At 43.4% G+C, this 17,248-nt stretch overlaps 1 protein-coding gene across 1 annotated transcript; it reads right to left on the bottom strand.

Annotated features, from left to right (window-relative positions):
• Nucleotides 1-1,037: 1,037 nt before the first annotated feature.
• On the bottom strand, nt 1,038-13,089 carry DHCR24 (24-dehydrocholesterol reductase). The gene is made up of 9 exons (XM_064516243.1): nt 12,724-13,089; nt 10,670-10,825; nt 9,084-9,189; nt 8,732-8,850; nt 8,378-8,641; nt 7,441-7,584; nt 6,603-6,800; nt 5,667-5,845; nt 1,038-3,384 (listed from the first exon to the last, which is right to left on the bottom strand). The coding sequence occupies exons 1-9, from the start codon at nt 12,952-12,954 to the stop codon at nt 3,231-3,233; spliced, it is 1,551 nt and encodes a 516-aa protein (XP_064372313.1). The 5' UTR covers nt 12,955-13,089; the 3' UTR covers nt 1,038-3,230.
• Nucleotides 13,090-17,248: the final 4,159 nt, after the last annotated feature.

The following is a 17,248-nucleotide window of genomic DNA, read 5'->3' on the forward strand; positions in this document are numbered from 1 at the left end:
GTGAGTAAGCTGGTTCATTTAGAGTTAATCTTTCTGATGTGTCATAGTAGTGTTTGGACCAGACTGGAATAATTAAATTTAGGTGTAATTACATGTTAGTTATGGCTGATTAAGTATGCTAATTAATCTGCAATTACCCTTTGGTGGGAAAGATAATTGAACACAGGTAAAACTGCAGTGATTTAAAGAAATGCTGATTATTGTAATAGAAAGGCAAGCAAAGGAAAGAGGAAGTCTCTGAAGAGAAATGCCTGAATCGTGAGTTGGTGGGCGTAGGCTACAGAAATACTGCTGGGGTAACATAAGGGAGAACTGGGGAAAGCAGTGTAAGTCAGGACCAAAAAAGAATATGATTAAAGGAACGCAGGACTTTGGCACCTAAACTGCAGTTTCAATGGGACACAGGCATTCAGCAACCTTGACTTCAGGAGAAAGTACAGCAACTTCCATCAGGGAAGGGCATGATGCAGTATCTCTGACAAAGATGTAGAAAGGGAGGAATGTCTCTATCTCAGTCTACAGAACTGCTGTACAGGCATTTTTTGAGGAAATTGGAGGTGTGAATGTGAAACTCCACAGGTTTGCTTCCACTTCTGCGGCTGGCTATTCAAACCAGGGGCTAGTTTACAGCAGTAGCTGTAGCACCCAAATCCAAAACCGTTTTTTGTCTTTATTAGATAATTAGCCGCAGGGAAAGGATGTAGTCGGGGGAGAAAATAAGGGTAACTGACACTATGAGATTAAGAAATATTTGAAGTTAGTAGGATGTAACTGAAAGGTTGAGGCTCAGGTACAAGGTGCTTGCTTTGTACAGGTGTGTGCGCACATCCGCAGCCTTCAATAACATTTCTCCCAGAGCCATTTGCAGCACTAGGATGCTCATAGCTCAACAACCTCACCATACCTCTAGCCTCCTACCCAGGGAGCAGCTCTTCTCAGTAAATCAGGGGCCACTTTCAACAATAAGTAAACACAAGAAAGAATTAAAAAAAACCCCCACTGTTAAAAAGTAAGTAATCACTCATTAAAAGACGCCATTGAACAGTACACTGGTTATTTTTATTTTAAACAGCCCAAACAATGAAAAATTTCAAGACCACCAGCAGTTATGCATGTGCATGTATGTGATTGGTACAGTCATAGTTACAGTACCAAATCATGTCATACTAAGTTTGCTGATAAATTAAGAAGTGAAAAACAAATACAGTGCATACCTAAAGAACATCAGTACATAAGTGAAAGATACACAGCTTAAGTAAAAGCATTTGCATATCTCTAGTTGTTTTAACATTACCCTTTTAAAAACTAACCAAACCAATTCTTGCTCTGTGCACATTATCTTACAAGCACTGGTCTAAATCCCAGCTTTGCCACAGGGCCAAGGAAACTGCTCTTGCACTGCTCCCCTTATGGGGCAGGAAGGCAGGTCACAACTCCGTTTCCTTCGTATCCTGAAGCCTGGAGCAGTGTAGCAAACACTCCTGGATCACTGACACAGCTCTGCCTCCCGCCCAACTCTCGCTTCTGCCTGGCCAGCTACGTGGTCTGAGCAGCACTGCAGGAGCTCTGCGTGGGCTGCGTCTCCCCTCGGCAGGCTGCTCCTGCTACCAGTCCTATATGCAGGACTTTAAGGGCTACCTTATTCGCACACAATTTGCCCAGCACGCGTCACTGAGCGACAGGCCAAGTTTATTCGTTACTGCTTTGTCATTGGTTTCATCTGGATCATAAACATCCATCTATCAATAAATAAAATCATTGGTTGAGCACTCAAATTAAAAAAAAAAAAAAAAAAAAAAAAAAAAAAAAAAAAAGATACAAAGCTTCCCCCGGCAACTGTTCAGTAAGCTCTTCATGTTACTCCCTACGCAACCCTCAAGAACATTACTTCTTTTCCACCTCAAGCTCAGTAAGGTTTAAAGTAACAATTTTATGTACTGCTTGGACAAGACATGGGCTTGGTTTAGACCCATGTTTCTGAATAGAGGGTCAAAGCGTTTCCACACTCACACACTTCACTGTATGAAGCGTGTGACTGTGCTGTTCATGCCAGCGGGCAGCGGAAGGGGGAGCTGAACGGCACTATTGATTTCCTCTCCAGGTGACTGAAGCAGTCTGTTCACAAAGCCTATCAAACTAATCCAGCTAAAACGAAAAGCAAAAATTTCACCCTAGTCAGAACCAAAGCCTGTCCACAAGGAGAGCTGCTCTTACCCATAGACACTTCCTCTAAGTGGTCTTGTATAAATAAAGGCTTAAACCATCAGAGCAGAACACACTTCCTTCTCCTACTGGCCAGGACAGAATGGTCTGAAATGACCCATGTCTTCTTCCAACTGAGTACTTATAAGGCACTAAAATTAAGCAAAACCTCCCCAAAAACAAAACCAAAAAATTCAAATAAACTGTTGCATGTAAAAACTGAAATTAATACTTGCCTATAGGAAATAGCAGCGATTTTTTCAGTAGTCTAGGAAGCCAGCGCATTGATATTTCAGGGAGGAAAAACAATGTTAACCAATACAAAAGTACCTAAAACCTATATCCACATAATCAAAACCAGTACAAATCCAATAGGCACAAGTGATTTTTTCACAAGGATTTTCTTCATACTCCAACTCTCAGCTTGGAAACTGAAGCAACTGTTAGGGAGTTTAACTGCTCTATTGAGATTATAGTGCCATACAGTACAGTATTATCCAAAGCGTACAGGACCATATACCACAGAGTACTGTACAGCGTGAAGATTACAGTACTGTGCTACAAACTACTGACTGCAGGCAAATGTTTTTAACCTCATGATTGACTGGACAATTCTTTTCAAATTTGGCACCTATTTCTGTGGCCTCCTTATCCTTTTCAACAGTAATTTTAAATATAACTACAGCAAATAGCTGGTGTAACATAGAGTATCTTCATCTTTTCCCACTATTTTCCTTATGCTTGAAACTAGGTGAATTCACCTGTCACTACCTCAGATCCAAGACACAAAGGTTAGCACTTAAGATTTCTTAAAAAACAATCACTTTGAATTTGGAAAAACTGTTTTAAAGCATACTAATGAATACTAAACATAAATTTATGAAGCAGGAGTTCATACGTTGAAAACATCAGCAAGAATGAGCTTATCTGGACAGCAATAAAGCCTTTTTTTTTTCTTTTTTAAGGATATACTGACTAGCTACAGGTAAATCCATTTTTCCCTGATTGCTTGATTAGGTTATTCAGGCTCAGTGCCTCGCAGCTTTGCAGATTTTGTCATACACTTCTGGAAAGGCATCCTTGCAATTCATTTGCTCCCTCAGCTTATGGTATAATGAACCATCAAACATATCCCAGAACTCCTCACGGGTCATATAGCAATCTGCATACAGCATCTGGAAACTGGAAGGGAAAAAAAAAGCCACACATGAGATTCAACATTACTTATTTTCCCTAAAAGGATTTCAGACAGAATAAAAACAATTCAGAGTGAGCTATAGATCACAAATATTCAACAAAAAACATTAAAACATGCTTTTTAAGAACAAGCAAATACATTTTTTCATATGAATTATGCTGGGACATGCAGCCAGTTATATTTTGGGGATTTAATACTGTCCTGATCTCTTTTCCAAGAGAAAATAACATGTAGTAGTGAGAACAGCAGAACACCTATACAACCCTTCAGGTGGTAGAGGGAAGGATGAGAAGACAAAGCAATTAACACAAACATTACTTTTAAAAGATTTGTTTCAGAACACTTCCTTAGCCATCAATGTATTGGCACTTCTATTAGTTTTGCTACTCTACTAAGAGAAAGGGAGAGAAGCTTAAAAAAACCACGCATCTAAGACAGTTATTCACGTTCAGATTTACTAACCATTTGCAATCAAGTTTTCTAACGTGTTCTAACAACTTGTGTTCACAGAAACACAGGTCTAGGGAGAACTTCAGAAGTTCCTCCAAATCAAGAGTCTGATCCCATCCACCAAGACAGAATCAAACATGACCTAAATACTCCCTGACAAATATATACTTCCACCCTAAATACTGCCTGCCTTTAACTGGTTTCAAAAGCCTGCTTTCTTTTTCCTACATTCAAAAGCTTTTAATTTCAGCTTCAAAGAAAAAAATTTTTCTGCATGTTTTCTATGTGTTTTTCCACCGTATCAATGGAGATACAATTATGGCTTCTCATATTAGTCAGCATTACACAATGCATTCAAGATAGATGCACTGAGTTTTGCTTTGACTCTTTTAGATTTCTTTGAACTGGATGTTGAGAATAGAACTGGGAAGGCAAAAGACTCCAGATCAGACCAGGCCAAGAATATGAATTTACATTGTACCGAAACAGTGTGAGATAGCACCATTTACAAAAATAAAAGAAATCATTAATTAGTTGTGGACTCTTCCTTACTTTCATACTGTTCCCTCTACAATATAGCTAATATTAGAGTACAGCAGTAAAACACAAACTATTTCATAAAAGCTCTGGTCTTGCACATGATTATGAAACTGTAAGACTGTCCCAATGACAGGTACAGAAAAGACAAAACTTTGTTGGTAAAAAGCTTTAAACCAAAAGCTTAATTTCAAATTAATTAAAAAAGCTTTAAATTAACTTTCAGTTGCTTTGTTCTCTGGCAGATCACTCATAGCTAGAAGTCATTTACACTCCCCAAATCATCTGGGAGCAGACTTGCCATTGTTACTAAGCCACACGGGATATAACCACTGTTGTATGAGAAATAGGTCAAAATAGAAACGCAGATAAATTATACTGAAGGCACAAATACCATGCAGTTGTTTTTCTCTTCCTGAGAAACAAGTTTGTAACTGCTTCTCCAGTGACAATACTATGGCAAATTAGACTGGTGTGAGCCCATGACAGACAGTGAGTAAATACCTCAGTCCCCCTGTGATCCTATGTAATAAGAATCGGGGTAGTGAAACGGAGGTTCTGAAAGTCCCAGCTGTGAGCGAGGAAAGACTCCCGCAGCACAGGGATTACAGAGAGCAGTCAAGGCTTGCCCCCCTGCAAGCCCTGCTTACACTGGCACATCAGCACAAGGGCAGGGCAGAGCTGCAGCATGACACTGCAAGGACTTCAACGAACAGAACAGCCTCCAGGGCAGGCAGGGAAGCCGTCCAGACTCTAATAGCCTGTGGGATTATGGAAGGGACTGCGGCCAACTGCGGACAAACCGGCACTTGCTCTGCCTTGGCTCTGAACTGCCCTGAAACAAGTCAGCCTCAGTAGGCAAGCTCAGCAGCTGCCTTCCGAAGCGCTGGGCTCGCCAGCCTTGCTGAGAGAGCGGTCACCGACCCACATTAGTGCATCTTTGGACAGCAGTTTGTTTATGGTCAGGTAGTGCAGATACCAACAGATGTGCTCAGACCCATCTGTACCTGCCTGTGTGTACATACTTTGTCACAGAAGAGACTCTTTCTACTCCCAGAACTAAGAGGATACCTTTTTTTTTTTAAATGCAATCAAGTCATGAAGTGTAACCATATTTAAAATCTGTAACATCAAAATTAGTAATTTAAATCAGCTTTCCATTATAGTGATTGTTAAATTATTGCAATGTTAAATCATTGCAGTATTACATAAGTATGATTAAACTACACATTTTTAAGTTACATGGCACTGTTACTATCCTGAAGACTGGGAACCTTACCCATGAACACTTCTTACAAACTTTTCCATTTGTCTCATTGAAGCCCTAGCTTCAAATTGTTTCGTTTTGGGCTCTCCATAAGCTCCTATATCCACGTAGAGTTCTGCTTCATCCCCTTTTGGGTGGACCATACCAGGATTATTGGGCAATATGAAAGGACATAACCAAAGAGGGTATACCTGCCAGAGAGAAGAAAACACTTTACTGCTTATTTTTAACAAAACAATTATTTAAGCTATTAATAAAGGCGACAAAATAAAGACTTAAGAGGACTTTGTCACAGTTTGGGATGTAAACTTATACACATCTTCCTTTCCAGTTCTCCTGCTATGGTTCTTAGATCCACTTTCTACTGATAGTAATGCAAATGAATTGAGATGCTCAAAATAAGTGCAGTGTCCTCCAGGAATTACACCCCCCCCCTTTAAATGTCTTAAGATTTGAATGGAGTACCTTTAAAACTGAAGTGAAGACAACATCCCTGATCCCAAAGAAACAAGTGAGTACACATTCTGAGTAAAAAGAAAATGAAGAGTTTTCTTTTCCAGCTCAGTCCAAAATTGAAACTGGGAAGTTTGTCCTTCTTATGCTAACTAAAATAAAATCAAGAACAAAAGCAAGAATGCGAAATTCATTCCCATAGCTTGGGTTCAGTGAGACAGCTAGTGATTCCAGGTGAATGAAAAAATCAGTTCAAGCTTTACTAAGTGATAGTCTTATAGAAGTGTCAGCCTATTAAAATTTGAATCTCATGCTTTTATTTGTTTTTCAGAAAGCTATGTTCATTCCTTCTGCAGCCTCACATCATAGACTTGCGAAGCACAGTACTCCCCACAACATGATAACGACCAGAGTTTTATGTCTTAAGACCAGTAGTCACCATTCATATTACACACAATCTAAGACGTACTGCATTCCAAAAACGTGTGTTCTTACATTAAGATCAACATGGAAGGTTTGGATAGATTTTTCAAGGCTCTTCATTGGGACCAACATATCTTGCACAACGTGATGTTGCTCGTACAGCTTTCGAATAGCTTCTCCTTGGGTCAGTTTTAACAAAGAGATTTTTGGAGGAACCATCCAGCCAAACAGGTAACGAAAAACAGGGTTATTGCCAAAAGGAATGATATCCTTTAAACAGGAAGGAAAAAGAAAATATGATAGTAAGAATATCTAAGTGAACCAAAAGACAGTACTTCAGTACTTTAAAGCTGTAACATTTTAAGTACTCCCCGCACAGCCAACTCCTATTTAACTTCTCTGGCACCTAAAAAGATTTGGTATCTCACTCCAGCAAGTCCCTAAATGTAGAAACAGGAAACTTTCAGAATGCCAAATACAGTTTTGCATTAATGTACAACATGACAAATACATTTATGAATTCCAAGTAATGATCTTACTGCATAACTAGTATTATGAATTTAGGCAGAGCATATTTTCAGCCATAATTCTGCATTCATGTTTTTCCACTGTCTGTCTTTGGAAACCACTTAATAGGTATAGAGGTTTAATGCTAAAATATGTACTTAAGGTCTAAATTCAGAAAAGCACTAAAACAGAAATTAGAAAGTTATGACATAATACCATATTCATATATAAAGAATCTTTAGATTTGTATTTGCCCAACTATGTAACTTTAATATTTGCCATGAACTCAACAGCATCCTTTCTGCCTGGAAAGACATCAATGTTGCCAAGGGGAAGAAGGTACATGGTATGTATCTATGTGGGGAAAAAGCAGCCGTTATTTTAATCCTGAAAGTGGTCTTACTTGGAGCTCCCAGAAGATACTACGGGTATGCCTATGGTAATAATGTCTTGAGGGAATGTATTCTATTCCAGTTCTGTCAGCTTTCAAATACTTTTCCACATGCTTAAAGAACCATGGCTTGTAGTAGTTGCCAATTCTGTTTATCTGTAACAAAGGAAATGTATATTCATTAGCAAAAACCAACACAAATAACAGTTACAACTTACTAGACAACATTAAGTCCCACAGATTTCTTTAGCATGAAGCTTCAATGTTGTACTGTCTGTGACAGTTCAAAGGAGACTGTCTCAGATGATTTTGGGAGTCTTAATTTCTCCTCCTTTTGACGACATACATGGCTCTCTCTTACTTCTCCTCTCATTAAGGTTAAATTTAAATAAGGCTTGCCTGCAGCAAGCAAATTAAGAGGTTAGGAATATGACAGGGCGTGATTCCTAAGATACTGATCTCTCAACCCATCACTAATCTAAAGCCTCAGGGTTGAGAGTTGTAAAGCAAGAACAGCATGTCCCGCCAGAAAACTTCCCTGATGTGTTTTACCAATATTAACCGTATTAAGAGTTTGCTTGGGGGGAGCAGGGGGAGTTGCTCTGGATAACTACAGTTTTAAACAGTATTGTTCTGTATATGAGACAAGGTACTTCTCTTTCTCCTTAGGTACTGCAATGCAAAGGCTAGAATAATGCTAGAATAATGAAAATCAGTTGATCATTTCTTACCAGTTGAAAAGATTCATAGTACAAGCTCTAATTTTTGTAGTAACAAAGTGTTGTAATTTAAAATGTACTGATGGATAGACCAAACCTTTTATCCTACATTAACAATAAAAGATTGTTCTGATCATATAATGATTCTGATTTTTATTGACATATAGCAGGACACCTTCAGTTAAATCATTGGGGGATTTTTTCATAGTAAATAGCTTCCCTTTAGTTACCTTGTTTTGTTCAGCTTCGTCAGTCAAGACTCCTGTCATGATGACTGCTTCATCCAAAGAATATACAAGTCCTTCCACAAAACTATTCTCCTTTTTCTTAGATTCTTCAGTAAACTTTTCACAAATCTTCTGCAGTCCTCTCACAGGCTCATAATGTATTTTTATGTATTTCTTGGCAGGAATCATTTTTATTTCTGCTGCAACCAGGAAACCCAGAGTACCACAAGACCAAGGCACTGCATAAAATAGCTCTGAATTTTCAGTCTGAAAAAAGTATGTCATACTAAATCATACGTCCATACTGATAACTGTCAATGACATTGTAAATGATAGCAAAATAAAACTGTTCCTTACTGGTGAACATCTCACAAGGCTTCCATCGGCAAGAACAAGTTCATAGGCCACGCAGGTATGTTGAAAAAGTCCATAGATATGGGACGAAGACTCAATGCCTGTTCCCATGATCAGACCACCTTATCAAGAGAACATATAACAAATCAAAATAAATACACTTCAAGATGAAAGCGGCTTAAGAGAACAAAACTTCATTTTGAAGCTCTGGCCTTTAAGACTATTTAAAAGAAGGGAAGTGCCTATAATAGAAATGCCATAACAGAATACAAAGTTCAACAGAATATTTTAGGAACCTTTGAAATAATGCGATGTGTATGTAAAATCAGTTTCTTGTCACCACAACAACCCTTACCTACGGTGAGGTCATCGAGTTCCGGCACCACAGGAATAGTCCAACCCATGGGATTTAGGTGTGCAGTCAGCTGACCCATGGTGACCAAAGGTTCCACACGGACAACCTGAAAAGGAAACAAAAAACCCACAAATCCAACCACCCCCAACATAAGTTATGGATAAATGGATTGTACTTCCGTCTGTAATCAGAATTCAGAGACTTACTTTCCCCAAAGCAGTACTAAATATAGCTGAAACTGTTTAGTGATTCCTCCTCTGCCTCAACATCTTGTTGCTCAACCCCCAAAACACAAATCAATCTGGTCTCTCACACTTTAGCACATAAAATTAAGCAATTCCATATCCCCCCCCCCTTTTTTTTTTTTAAATAGAATGATCCAAGCACTTCTTGCAGGACTTGAAATTTGGTAGGTCTACTGTTTATAGCTCTCCAACAGTTACTTATTACAACAGTACCTATCAATTTATAACCATAATATGTTAATCATTAATGTCATTAATCAGATCTTCCCATAAGCAGTACATTCGAGTTGAGCATTTGTGTACATATATACAGTTTGTATTGCCAATGCAAGAAATCGATAACAATGCCCTGGATATATGACACAACATTACTGGCCATGCACATCTAGTGAAGAATGAACAGCATTCAGAAAAAAATTTCTCCTCCAACAATGGAAAGCGGGTTGAAATACCATGTAAGGGTAGGCAGCCCCAGCTGAAGTGAATTGACAGTGGATTTTCTTATACAAGTCTTTGTTCATTCGATTTATCCAAGACTAAAAAAACCCAACAACTATTCAATAGTCTTTCTTGTGATAGTCCATATTTATGGAAAAATCATCCAGGCATTAGGAAAAAATCTAAATGCAAGAGTAAAGTCTATTATTTGCTTCCCCAAATCATATCTAGAATTCCTTAAGAAAAGCTAGGGCATGCAGATGACTGCTTTGTAGAATGCACAGGAATTTGCACATCAGCCATAACTAGTGCCCAGCTCTAAGTCAGGTACATTTTCTTCCCTCTAACACTATCTGCATTAAAAACCTGCGCTGATATGACTTTAAGTTTTTCAGTCGTTTTAGCAAAATGCCTGAGGCCAACATGATTAATATAAAAAAACTTAAATCAGTTTTAAATTAAAAAAATTACTAGATATTTAGTAGTGATACCTGGCATAAGCACTACTAACAAGAAATCCACAACTCTGATTCTGATTGCTGCCTCTGCATGTCCAGAGAGCAGGAACTCAAGTACTGGACTCAAGTTCTAAAGAGAGCTAGAGGACCTCCATGTAAAGAGAAAGCCTTTTTGAGATTTTTTTTATTGCTGGGAGGAAGCTATGCTCCAACTGGCATGGCCAAGTCTCAACACTGCAAGCAAATATTTAAGTCCAAGTAAGACAATAAAAAAATCCCTTACACGCAGACAGGGGCATGAATACATTTTATACTAGGATTTGTAGTTCTTTTTTTTCAACAAAAATTGTTTGTTCTTTATGGAATTTAATGTCTGCTTCAGCTATAAATATAGCAAAAAGATGTAAACTTTAGTATTATTAAAACTTGGTGAGGTATTTGTTACCTGTCTTTCACTGTCCACTTCGAGAACATCCATTAAGTTGATCATGATGTTCTTGTGAATCTTCTTATACTTTCCAACGCGAAGTGATACAGTTAACCAGCCTGGCCGACCAGTGCACATATATCTTTTACTGCCTTCATTTTTCCACTCCCGAACCTGCAAGAGGTAACAATTCAACTGATGCTGTAAGGTATACACATATTCAATAACATATGTTAGAAACATTTTCCCTCAGTGTGAAAGAACTTTCAGATATTGTTGTTATTCTACATGCATATTATCTGCAAGCAACAAAATCTGGACTTTTCTACTCTGTGTTTAGCAGTGATGTTTTGGAAGTCTCTCTGCAGACCTCAGAACTTTTAAATAAAATATCACCAGAGAGTCTAGATATGTAGAAAAAAACATTTCTAATAGACCTGTTGCTTTTGTTTTAAGAGAGAGATTCAGAAAACTAATAAGAAGCTAACAAAACAGTTTTTAAAAATTCAGAGGAAAACTCATACTTGAAGGGAAGTATTATCATTGGCATAAATAATCTCAATTCCATGAAAGTTAATGCCTGTTACTAAACACAGAAAAAATGGCTGATCCTGAAAATGAGTTAGCAAAGAGATAAAAGTTGAGAAGAAAAATGCATAGGACAGACACATGATCTGCAAATTTTGCAAATCTATAGTGGTTTACACTTAGAGAACAAATGTCATTTGTAATATTTTCCTCAGGGCTAAACAGCTAATACAGACTCTCACTGGTGATAAAAAACCCAAACCCTCAAAGAGTAACTCCATGGACATTAATATCATCTGTATATACTCCATCCACAATGAAGATGAGTGATAAAGAAGAAAACATAAATAAACATGACAGAATTACCACATATACTAGAGAACATAAAAACATTAATTCTTCTGGAGTTCCTGGTGGAAGAAAAGTTTCAGCTTTCCTTCAATCACCTCTTTGAACTACCAATAATGAGAAGCAGGATGCTCAGACAGAAAGAAAGTGGTATTAAAACACAACACTAAACAAACCATTTGAAAGACTGCAACATTTTTGTGTTACACGAGTGCACACATGTAAGATGTGAACACAGACAAAATCTGTAGCATATTTCCAGCGGTGTTGCCACAGCAACAGGACAGCCAAGTCTGGACTTTCCACCTGTTCCACGCGACAACTTCTAGAACAGTTTCAAACGTAAAAATACAGAGAAAGAAATAGCGATTGGTTCCCCCCACCCCGTTTCCTCAGTCCTGCTGCCACAGCAGGGTTCAGGGCTGGCAACGGCTCCAAAGATGCCCAAAAAGATGTGGGGGTGCAGGGATGGGGTTGCAGGTATGGGGGGAGAGTGTGTGTGCGGGTGTATGTGTGCGGGTGTATGTGTGCAGGGTGGGGGGCTGCATGGGTGTGTGTTGGGGGGGATGTAGGGATGTGCGGGAGTGAGGGTGTGCGTAGGGGGATGTAGGAGTGTGGGGGGTATGTGCGTGCGGGACGTAGGGGTGTGTGGGAGGTGTGTGTGCAGGGGGTGTGTGTGGGGGGAAAGGGGTGTGTGTGGGGGGAGTGTGTGTGTGCAGGGTGCATGTGTAGGGAGGTGTAAATGTGTGGGGGCATGTGCGGTAGGTGCGTGCCAGGAATGTAAGGGCGCATGGGGGGGACATAAGGGTGTGCTTACATGTGCGTGGGGGGGGGAGTGTGCGTGGGGAACATATGGGGGACGGAGGGCTGTGGGGGGGGATGTAGGGGGGATTTAGGGGGTTTTTGTGTGGGTGGGTGTGGGAGGGATGTAGGGGTGCGTGTGGGGAGTGTGTGTGGGGAATGTAGAGGCGTGTGTGTGGATGCAGGGGTGGGGGGATGTAGGGGTGCACGGAGAGGGTGTGGGGGGGATGTAGGAGTGTGGGGGGGATGTAGGGGTGCGCGGGGGGGTGGTGAGGGGGGGATGTGGGGGTGGTGTGGGGGGAAGCAGGGGTGTGCGGGGGGTGTAGGGGGCAGGCAGGGGCGCGGGGGGCAGGCAGGGGCGCGGGGGGCAGGCAGGGGCGCGGGGGCGGGCTCACCTGCGCCTGGATGTGCCGGACGCGCTGGCCGTGCTGCCGCGGGGCGCTGTGGAGGCGCCACACGGCCCAGGCGCGCAGCTGGTAGTAGACGTCGAAGAGGATGGAGAGGGGCAGGAGGAAGAGGCAGACGAAGACCCAGCGGTGGTGCACCAGCACGGCCTCCAGCCCCCGGTGCCGCACCCACAGCACCAGCAGCACCAGCCCCGCGCCCAGCGACCACACCGCGGACATGGCGCCCGCCCGCCCGCCCGCTCGCTCGCTCGCGCCCCTCACGCCCGCCCGCTCGCGCCCCTCACGCCCGCCGGGGCCCCGCCATGCCGCTCCCGCCGCCCGCGCGCTCACCGGCGGGACCCGCCCCTGCTGCCGCGCCCGCCCCTCATTGGCCGGGACCGCCCTCCGCCGTGGGGCGAGGGGAGGGGGGCGGCCAATGGCGGCGCGCGGCAGAGATCGGACCAGGCGCTGAGCCCGCGGATTGGCTGCGGCCGGGCGGGCCCCGCGCTCCCCTCATCGCCTCGCTGGGCTGCCCCTCCACCCCCGGGGGGCCGGGGCGTGAGGCGGGAGAAGGGGCCGGGGCCGGGGCGGGGGGCCTGGGGAGAGACCCCCGGGCGGGTCTGGGCGGGTTCGGGGCAGGGAACGGACCCCCCGTCAGGGCGGAGGGGGTTTGGGTGAAGGAACGGACCCCCGTCAGGGCGGAGGCGGTTGGGCTGTTGGACAGGGCCTGAAGCAGGGCACAGGCCCCCGTGGGGGCTGAGGGGTCTGGGAGGGGCGCAGAGCCCTGTGGTGCCCCGCGTCCTTCAGGCCCGGTGTGGGCGCTGGCCTGGGCGACCCTGGCGCCTTGGGCTGATGGGCCCCTCCAGGAGCCAGCTTGCTTCCTGAACCCTGAGCGAGAAATTCCTCTCCTCCCCCTCTCCGCAGTGGAGCAGCAGAAGGGAAGACCTGTGAAGTCCAGGAGGAATAGGAGGGGTGCCAGCCCAGCACGGTGCCAGCCCAGCCCAGCGACAGCCCAGCACAGTGCCATCAGGCGGCGAGAGGGGCGTTTGGTCCATCAGTCTGCAGCGCCAGGGAGCTGCATCCGCGCCGCTGTGGCTCGGAGATGACCAGCTCCAGGTGAAGTTCAAACCAGGAGGTGCCCGGTTGCCCTGGGCTGCAGGAACATGATATCAAGGTGTTCAGAGAGGGCACTACCAGGGGGCACAGTGTTGTCACATCGTGATGCAGCACACTAACGTCAAATGGTGCCTCTTCTTCCTCGTGAGCAGGACAAACGGTCACCTTTACATCTGGCTGCCACAGGAGATGTGGAGGGACACCGAACTGGGAGGGATGGCTGCATTACCGCGCAGACCCCTGCTACTGCAGGCAGCCACAGCTTTTAGTCTCCTCCAGAAAACTCAGAGGCTTTGTTTCAGAGCTACTTGATTTTTTGTCCCACTGCTTTTGTCGAAAGACTGAAACTTCACTGTTCTGATGTTTAGAAGTGGTCTTCTGGTTTCCAGCCTAAATTTATTCATGGCCAAATTAGGTTCATTGCCTTTCCCTGGGCTGTCTATTAGCTCTTTTGCTTATATCCAAGATGACGTTACCTGCTTTTATTTACCAGTTTGGCAGCTGACTGGAATTATGTGTGGAAAAGATGTTTCCCATGCCCTAAGAGAGGTTATTTTAACCTCTTTGAAGGAGCTAAATAATAATTCTTCGTCTGAGGATGATCAAGTGCTGGTCTTACTGGATAACCGCATCATTTATTCATAAAGCAATATTGACACTTTCAGTTTAATTGCTATTTTGAAATTGTTTTTATGAAGATCCATTAAAACTTTTATAATGATTTCCATGCTCTGCTCTTGTTTTTTTATAAGACCCTAGGCAATGAAAAGGGAGCAGGTGAGCTTAAAGACTGCAGTGTGAAACTGTGCTTCGAAACAGAGCTAGCAATCACAATTAACAGTGAAATTGTCTATGTACATAGTGATGTCAAGCATAAAAAATACAGGAATCAGGAGGAGTAAAGGGGAGGGGAAAGAGATTTTTTAAATGCTGACATTTTCAATTTTTGTTATTTTAGATGTGAGCAAAACATCATCTACAAATCTGGTTAGCAAAGCTAAGATTCCCTTGGTATCTTCTGTAGGCCTAAAATCCCATCTCTCTTCAATTAAAATATCATTTTATGAGTGTTTAAGCTGTTACTGCTTCTTAAAAAAGCAGTCCTCTTTCCCTTCTTCGCCTCTCCCTCTCTTCCCATCCCTTCCACCCACTCATGCTGTTCTGGGCATGGTACACGGTACAAATGCTTATGCTGCCACTTGCCAAAACAGGTTGGGGAACTGATCTGACTCAAGAATTAAACTGTTACTTAGATTATTTTTTTCCACCTGGATCAGTTCTCTGGTGGAGTTCACCCCACTGACACGTGTGGGTGGAGGGCAGGGAGCAGAGCAGGGGCTTCTCATTGACCTGGCCAGAGAGGCCCATCTCCTTGGTGACTAGCTTACCACAGATTGCCCTACCACTACGGTGCAGGACCCCTTTCATAATGAAGCAGGACTTGGTAATAACTAAGCAAAGGCATTTGGATGAAGAAAGAATGAAAAGATGCAGCTATTTGTCTCAGGAGACAGCTAAAAGGGACATGATACTAATGTACAGAGCATTTGAGCTGCAGACAAAAGGAGGCTGAAAGTGTCTGTCTCCGCAGGAAAAGTATCAAGAGACATTCAGTGGAACCAAAGAAAGGCACTGAAAAGAGTTAGAAAGCCCTTTTTCATACGAGCTCACTTAGCCCTGGTACTGGCTGCCGCAGAACTGCAGTTGAGCGGTACCAGGACATCAAAAGGATTGACATTTTAATATTAATAGTTATGAAAACTAACCAAGAGTTTTTGGAAGGCTGCAAGCCTCTTTAATTCAATAAATAAACTAACCTATGTCTACCAAGGGTTCGGAAAACATTTGCCTAATTACCTACCTTCAGGTTTCCTGCACTTTTGTTTTGCACAAAGCTGCTACTGTCAGAAAGGGGACATGGTTTCAGATAGTTCAACTGATGTGGTGTTCAGTTTGGTATGTGAGAAGCTCCCTCTACTGAAAAAAACAAAGTATATTCAATCAGCTTGAAAGAAAAATGCGTTGGAGGATGTAGGCTACAAGTGGGCCGTTGTATATAGCATTGATGGGTTGACACATGTTGTTCTGGACATGGGCTGAATGAACCCTGAATAGCTTGCATCTAGTAATTGAAGAAAAATGTCAAATTTCAGTTCAATATCTTTAAGGAAAAAATACAGAGGACTATTATCAGCAGTTTTATAAGCTGCTTACATCAGTGCAAGATCTTGTTGAACATCTGTGGTGGACATGGCACAGCTGGGACAGGGTCTTTGGGTGCACAGCCCAGCCAGTTCAGCCTGCCTAGTCCTGAAGGTGCTCTGCTTTCTCTTCCTCGCCTTTCCCTTGTCCACGCAGGGCTGCCTTCACCATGTTTGCAAGGGGAAGGGCTTTGCTGAAAGAAGGAGGAACTCTAATGGTCCCAGGCAGAAGAAGGAAAGGAGAATCCCCTACCCTGTGTGCTTGCATAGTGCCCATGCTGGGCAACGGATTATTGTGGATTTAGATGTACCAGGGCTCCATCCTGGCTTCAGAGGCCAAAATCTCAGGGGAAAAACAGAAGGCAGCCTTTAGGTACGCAAGTGCAGAAATCTTCGTTCTGCTGATGAGGCTTCCATGACTGCAGACAAGTCATCTTAGCACATGGCACCAGTTTTTGAGGTAGTACGGAAGAGGATCGTAACATTTAGCCAGCACACAGGGATGTCACCGGGAGGCCTTATTACTCGGTGGGGGATGGCAAATGCTGTGTAAGCATCAGGAACACCTTTTTAGCCCAGCTTGTGAACTGCCTTTATGTTTCGGTTATGTAACAGGATGGCAGCGGTACCGCTGACAAGGAGCGTCGTCCTGGTGGCTGGAGGAATCCGTCTTCGCTTTGGGAGGAAGCAGAGGGAGGGTGGGAAATGAAATTTGGAAAATTTGCAAATGGCAGAACCTGGCCCAGCCTTTGGTGGCGGTGTGCTGTGTCAGGAGGCAGGGTCAGCCGCCGGTCAGCACGTTCGCACCGCTGCGGGACTAAAAAACACCCCGCAGAACTTGCGAGAGCTTTCGTGTGTTCTCGCTGACGTGTATTTAATCCAGCTTTACAACGCCGTGTGAAAAGACACTCTGTCTGGGATTTATAAAAAGAATCACTTGTCAAAACAGAAAGCTGCCCTGGGAAAGGAATTCAGCCCTCACTTCGTTGTCGTGGGGGCCAGTGTCCTCAGCAGCGAAAACGAAATGGCTGTGCGAGGTGTGATAAGCTGGTTGCTGAAGGACCTGGGATCCGGCACTAAAATCACAAGCTCTGGTGAGCGATGCTCCTCGCGTGTGAGCAGCGGGGCAGAGGAAGCCGTCTTGGGGGTGGTGATGACCAGAGAGGTGATGAACCAAAAGTGGTCTTCGTAGCCCCCCTGACTGAGCCCGAGGCTGT

Source organism: Dromaius novaehollandiae, chromosome 8, assembly GCF_036370855.1.
Source record: "Dromaius novaehollandiae isolate bDroNov1 chromosome 8, bDroNov1.hap1, whole genome shotgun sequence".
NCBI classification, from domain to species: Eukaryota; Metazoa; Chordata; class Aves; order Casuariiformes; family Dromaiidae; genus Dromaius; species Dromaius novaehollandiae.